This window comes from Buceros rhinoceros, unplaced genomic scaffold (assembly GCF_000710305.1).
Source record: "Buceros rhinoceros silvestris isolate BGI_N320 unplaced genomic scaffold, ASM71030v1 scaffold41562, whole genome shotgun sequence".
NCBI lineage: Eukaryota > Metazoa > Chordata > Aves > Bucerotiformes > Bucerotidae > Buceros > Buceros rhinoceros.
Genome location: NW_010399044.1, coordinates 1,953 through 8,745, shown reverse-complemented (window position 1 = coordinate 8,745; position 6,793 = coordinate 1,953). Strand labels below are relative to the sequence as shown.

The 6,793-nt window shown below is 56.6% G+C and overlaps 1 protein-coding gene across 1 annotated transcript in view; it reads right to left on the bottom strand.

Moving 5' to 3' along the window:
• The window catches only part of ATP1B4 (ATPase, Na+/K+ transporting, beta 4 polypeptide), a 9,925-nt gene that overhangs the window by 2,656 nt on the left and 476 nt on the right, over positions 1 to 6,793 (bottom strand). The window contains exons 2-5 of the mRNA XM_010131328.1: positions 4,127 to 4,286; positions 1,386 to 1,514; positions 451 to 555; positions 2 to 174 (exon numbers count right to left, since the gene is read on the bottom strand). Of these exons, the coding sequence (XP_010129630.1) occupies positions 2 to 174; positions 451 to 555; positions 1,386 to 1,514; positions 4,127 to 4,286 (567 nt within the window). The remainder of the gene's footprint in view (position 1; positions 175 to 450; positions 556 to 1,385; positions 1,515 to 4,126; positions 4,287 to 6,793) is intronic.

Sequence of the window (6,793 nt, the reverse complement as noted above, 5' to 3'; positions counted from 1 at the left end):
AGGGCTGGCCTTTGGAGTAGCCAAAGGTTGGGTCCTCAATGCCAGAGCAGTTCTGCAGCAGTGAGCGCTTGAACTGGCACGCCTTCTTCTCCTCGCTTTCATTGCCCCCCTGGATGAAGTACTGTCCTGAGACGCACTCGATATTCTTCTCCTCTTGAACTTTGTCATCATAAGCTGATGGGGACCAAGAGACCCATTAACGTTTCTCGAGACCTGCACAGACCCACAATCTCAGAGGACATCCGCATGTCAAGGGAATTAGAAAGTCCCACCTGGAAAGGCAAGGCTCCCTCCCACAGAAGCTCCTGTGACCACCTTATGAGTCTCCCTTTTCAGACGGGGGTCATGAGATGCCAAGAACTGACGCGTGCCCCAGGAGGGGACTCCTATGCTGCGCGCACAGATGCAAACAACTTGTGGTCATGACTCCTGGGGTGCCTAAGAGCTTACCTGCTAGGAAGCGGTGCATGCTGTCCACGTAGGGTTGCCACGTGTTGGGCTGAGAGACGTTGAAGGCAATGGTGAACCCATTCAAGTATGGTCTGATCGTCACTCCTGGAGAAGGAAATGAACCTCATTAGAGCAGACATGGATGGACTGGCCACAGGCTTGGGGCACGTGTGGCACAGGCTGGTTGCACTATGACCGGGCTTGGGGCTGGGCACAGGCAGGAGAGTGGCAGCGCCAGCTCACAAATATACTCTCTCCTCAACCCGTTGATCCCTCACTTCTGTCTCACACCCAGAAAACACCATGCACACCAAAATATCCCGGGAAACATAGGAGATCTGGAAAGTCTCAGCAGTGCTGCAGGGAAGACATGGGCTTGGGGCTACCCATGGAGGCCAAAGGGTCCCCCATGCTCCCAGCTGCACAGTCAGCTCCAAGACAGGGCAAAGGGGCCTCGTGTTACCCACTAACATAAAATCACAGAGAAAAAGCTGCTTCTATCATAGCGAAAGGAGTCTTTGAACATCATCTTGCTAGGACTCCCCCAAAGAACAATGCATAAAAGCTTCTCTTGATTTGCACGTCATTTTGAAGACACAGGGTATGAAGAGGCAGCAACTGAAATGAATGGGCTTCACCTACAAAACACCTAAACTTGCTCATTTACCATGAGAATAATTAGCCAAGTAATTCGCAACATTAGAAAAACAATTCGTGTAATTCAAATTCACGTTTCACATGGGGCAATTTAAGACGCCTGATCCTCCGCAGCGGGTCAAGTGTCCTGAGGTGACGACACCCGTGGTAGGGAGGGCTGGTTGAGCACACAGCCCCAGCGGGGCTTTACCCATGGTCTCTGCCACACCATTTCGGCAGCGCTCTGCCAGGCAAGTGCCAGCAGAGGTGCCTGAGGCCGGGCTGGCCGGAGTACGTACCTGGTGGAGACACGCGGTCCCGGTATGTGGGTGTGTAAGGGCTCAGCGTGAGCAGCATCACGTACATGCAAAAGGCAAACATTCCCGCCAGGAACGAGTAGAAAATGAGGTAAAACAGTAAGATCAAGCCTGCAAAGGAGAGAGGGCATGTTGCTTTTGACACAACCAGAGCAAGCCCCCAGGCTGTGCCCCACAGGGGTGCCCAGCCATGCTCAGCAGGACATCCTTTGGAGCTCTGAGTCCGTGGTGGAGGTGGGAGCTCGCAGCCCCTCTCCCCAAACCACCCTCGGGGCTGGGGCAGCTGCTGTTGGGCTCCGTATCCTTTTCTGCATCATGGCCCTTCCCAGAGCTGGGTCAGGACCAGGTTCATGTGTCCTCTGCCACGGCTCTCTCCAGCCTTGGCTCTTGCCCTTCCCACTCCCTCTTGGCATGGTAACACAGGAGGGTATCCAGCAGCTTCAGCACACCCGAATTCCCGATGGGGGCTGAGGGACGATGCTCCTGCCCCGACTCCAGTTGCCTGGGCATCAGGGACTTCAGCGCTGGGACTGCAGCACGCGGCAGCGCTTGAGGGCTGTGGCACTGATGGCTGATTCATAGCCCTGATGTCCAGGGAATGGGTTTGTTTTTCCTCTGGACCAGGCTAATAGCTGAGGATGTCTCAAGAGGCCATGGCCTGTGAATAAAACCCGGCGTCTCAGAAAGCAAAGCGAAGCCCTAACCCAAACATTTCCCAAGAGAAACGTGCCGGCAGCTCGGGAGGAGCCCTGGGAACGCAGATGTGCGCTCCTGACATGCTTCTGCCAGGGCTGCGGTGCTGGGAACAAGTGCGGGGCCGTGTCCTGCTGTGGGCCAAGCTAGGGTGGATGGCACCATCACTGCTGCTGGTGGCCCAGCGGGGACAATGCCCAGCCCTGCCACAGTGATGCTGGGACAGTGCCTCTGCATCAGCCTGGCCTGGCTGGAGCAGCTGCTGGGGTGCCAAGCCTGTGCTTGTTGGGTCGTGGTGCTGCTACCATTCCCGTTCTGAGGCTTCCTGCAGAGCAGCGGGAAGTGCTGTCAGTGGCAGAGCCTGGCATGCAGCTTTCCCCTGGGGCTGGGGCCTCCAGTGCCCACCCTGAGGCCAGCTGGCTCCCTGCATATCGGCAGCACAAGTCCCCTGACCCCCCTGTCCCCGGGGAACACCTTCAGGGCCAGTGCAGAGGAGCAGCCCCAAGCTGGGCAAATTCCTCCCCCTCCCCCATGAGATGAGAGCGGGAAAGTTCAGCTCCATTCACCTCCAAATACACAGATTTTAACAGAAAAACTGATTTTCGCAGTAGCTTCAATGCCTCTCTCCTGCCCCCCTGTACAGGCGTGTGAGCACGGCCACGTGTGCAGCCGGGAGTACGTGTGCCCATAGGGTGGTGGTGGAGCCATATAGCATACCATGATGCACCCAAGGCGCAGGAGGACACTGCACCCTCCCTGAGGATGTAAATAAATAACTTCCAGCAGTAGCCAGGCAGGGCCACATCCACACAGGTCCTCTCACAGGGCTTTTTTCAGCACCTGGATGAGCCTTCAGGAGTGCAAACGGATGTCCCTAAGGACTGTTATCCCCACACCACTCCCATTCTCCAGCACGCACCTTCCCATCCTGCAAAGGAGCAGCAGAACCAGGCTGCTTCCATGGCCAGCAAAGGTCAGGGTGGGGCAAATGAGGATGTTCTGTCCCAGATTTGTGCTTACAGGTTTTCAGACTCCTCTGCTGCTCACAGGCAGTTCCCTTTGTTTCTCCTGGCTATCATCACAGGCTTTGCAGGAGACCCAGAGCACTTGGTGGTGGTACGGGCAGGCTGTGAGGTTGTAGGAGTGTGGCCAGTGCCAGCCGAGGGCTACAAACACTGAGCAGCAGCCCCTGATAGTTCGCAGCCTTACACTGACCGGTATGGATGACGCTGGACCCCAAGCGTGACGCTGGGCTATGGTTGGGGATTTTCGCTCCATTGAGGGAGCTGAGCACTGTCAGGAGAGCAGAACTGCAAAGGTGCACAGCATCACGTGTGCTGTGGCACATTCGCCTTGGACTGCCTGCAGCAGTGTTTGCCCTGCAGCCACGGGCTGCTCTTGGCCACCCAGGGCACCTCCAGGCTCAGCAATAGTGTTTAGAAGCCACGTGGATGTGGATAAGAGAGACAGGGTGCTCAAAACCCTCACTGGCACATCCCAGCCCACCATCCCCAGGAAGCTGTGAGATGACAGCAATGACCAGCTCTTCCCGCTCCAGAGCCAAGGCACACGCAGGCAAGGAGGGCTGCTTGGCCCCGCAGCGTGCACCCCCGCAAAAGGCCTGCCCTGTGACTTGGACATTCTTCCTCCACCAAAAGGATGACCCAAAGCCACCTCCCCATGGGCTTATAGAGGCAAGAGCTGGATCGCTGGCCCCAGCAGGGGTGCGCGGCTGCGGCAGACCGACCTGCAGCCCCCGCACTTGCTCGGGCTCTTAATTTCTTCCCAGTACACAGTCTGGGCAGCCCAAAATCTTTGCTTTCACATTCTCAGTAAACATTAACATTCAGACCAAGGGTAACTTTCCCCAGGTTTTCTGCTTGTCCTCCTCACTAGTCCTTTATTGCGCTTGTTAGAAACATCTACCCTGGAAGTGTGGGGCAGGGGTGGTCAGTCCAAGCTAGCAAGACCAGCCACTGTAAGCAGAAAAGGCAACAACCCACGAAAGCGGGGCTCAAGCAAGGACCTACCCCAGCTCTTGGCTGTTCTCCCCAGGCACGTCCTCTCCTCCGGGTTCCACAGGAACACCTTCATCTCTCCCGCCAGGTCTGCCCAGGTTTTGCTCCCCATGTCTGCTTTGGTCTTGTCCTCCTCTCTGTCAAGATCCTGCACCTCCTCATGCTTATTTTCCTGGAAGAGTTACAGAACACAACCCCCACATGCAAGCTGAACATCTCATTGGCCAAAAATAAATACAAAAGCACTTAATAGCTGGAAATGTTTCAAATTTCCATTTTCCCATCATCACTCTTGAGTTAAAGAGAGGCCGTTTTGGCTGTTCTGAGATCACTTAGATCCCAACATCCATTTTTCCATGACATGTACGTCACTGCTGAACAGCGGGTACTGTCTCCTTGTCCTGGCACTTACAGAAACTCATCTTTTACCACCTGCGTGACCATGACCAAAGAAAACCCGTGATGTGGGAGGGACGGGGTTGTTCCCACGCTTCTGCAAGCTCTCTGAGCTCAAATGCACATTTTCTGAGCTACCACGTATGACAGCAGGCGGCATTATTTAAGAGGTCATCCAGTTTGTTTTTCCTGGCATGTCAGCAAGTGTTTAGTCTTTGGAGAAATCCCTGCGTTGTTATTTTTTAATTACGCTAAATTCCAGGGAAAAGCATCTCCCCAGGCAGCGAGAGCTTGCTTTCTGCCTCACCACTGGAGCTTGGGAACACAAATCTCTCTGTACCTGCATCTGGCTGAGAGTCGTTTGAGACACAGCAATGGTCCCTAAACCGGAGCAGGCTCTGTCTCCAAAATCAGGCAGCAAGGCAGGAGGGAGTGCAGACCTTGTTCTGAGCTTGGGGCAGGGTTGTGCCAGGTACCGCCAAGGAGAAGGGGTGATGCTGAGATCTGGACGGGTTCACCTTCCCCCGTACTGCAATGCAAATGCTGCTGCAGGGATTAGTCGCTTCTGGCTGGGTCAGGGCCACGCTCGCCAGCCACGGCCACGTCTCCACGGGACTGGCAGGCTCGCTGCAAGCATGACCCTGCAGCAGCTGCACTGTCGTGGTCACCCTGTGTCTATGTTGACAGCCACGGAAAAACGCTGGCTGTGGGCACCTGTTGGAGTCAGGGCCAATAAGCAAGATATTTCCACCCCTGGGGTCACCCTGGGGTTGCCGGGAAGCAGCCGACGGCTTGGCACAAAGTCTGGCTTGGAAACACTTTCAAGTCAAGGGTGGCAGGGGGGATTAAACTCTGCTCAGACACACAAATACTGCAAAACAGGGAGAATGGGGGGAAAGCAGAGACTCCAAAGCCCAAACTCGTGCCTTGGAGAGCCTGGGGTCAGACCCAGGGGGGCTGTAAACCATCATCATCCCACTGATTGCCCCAATCGGACCTGATTAAAGCCCCAGTGGGGCTCTTCTGGGAGCACGCCTGCTTCAGAGCGCTGCTGCCAGCCGAATGCTCGAGGCTGCCTGTACAGTGAAGGCAATGCTTGGCCCAGGTCCCGCACCCCTGCCTGGAGCCCTTTCTGAGCCAGATCCTGCATGGCCACAGCCCTGCACCGTGCAGGGCTGGTGAAACCAGAGCGTTTGGGAGCAGGGAAGCAGCATCCCCAGGACACGCACTGGAGAGGGCGTGCAGGGGCTGCCAGGACAGCCACAGAGGAGCAAGTGATGGAAGAAGCGGGGTGGGCATTCTCCTTCCTGCCGCTCCTCTCCCCACTAAAGAAAAGATCTCCTGGCAGCAGTTCTGGAAACATTTTCTCAGGCTGCCAGAGTAGCAGGGGCTGCTCAGAGGACCTCTGCGCCAATGCTCGGTGCGCTGGGCCATCCTCTTCCCTGCCGCTCCTCTCCCCACTAAAGAAAAGATCTCCTGGCAGCAGTTCTGGAAACATTTTCTCAGGCTGCCAGAGTAGCAGGGGCTGCTCAGAGGACCTCTGCGCCAATGCTCGGTGCTGCTTTAGGAAAAGCCCTTTGGATTTCACACCAGCTGCAGCTCACAGGCTATCAGGACAGTGCAAGGGCTGTATGCTGAGCCCTCGCCCAGAAGCTGCTATCAATGCTTAAAGCATGGGGGGACACGGGGATGGCCCCCCACGGGCTCTCACCTGGGGAACCCCATGGCTTTGCCCTGCAGAAGGCATTTGCAAGGAGGGAGAATGTTCTGGCTCTCCTGGCTCCACTGTGCATATCCAGAACTTGGTGAAGGGTCCTGTCCTGTGGGCTGGGAGAGGCCAGGCAGCACAGGAAGGCTGAGGGGGCCTCAAGCTCTCCCCACGGACATGGAGGTCTGTGTGGGGCAGCCAGACAGGACAGGATGACCCCACCGCCAGGCCCTGGCAGAGGTCCCCGAGCTAGGGAGCTAGGTTAGGTCTGGACTGCAACATCTCTCAGCTGTCTTATCTTTGCAGCCCAGGACCAGAGATGGTCTCAGAGCAGCCCCTTGCACCTGGGCAAGGGGCAGGAGAAGCAGCAGGAGCTGGGGTAGGAGCGTGCTGGGGCAGAGAGGGGGCACAGCCACAGCAGGACTGGTCAGGACACTGAACAACCCCAGGATGCTGCCTGCTACAGCAGCTGGGGTGACTCCGGGAAGTGAAGCAAAGCTGGGGTTCATCCCTGGCAGGGTCATGCTGCGCTGGAGGTCACGGGTGCCCTGGGGGAGGCCAGGGGCTTTCCCCCA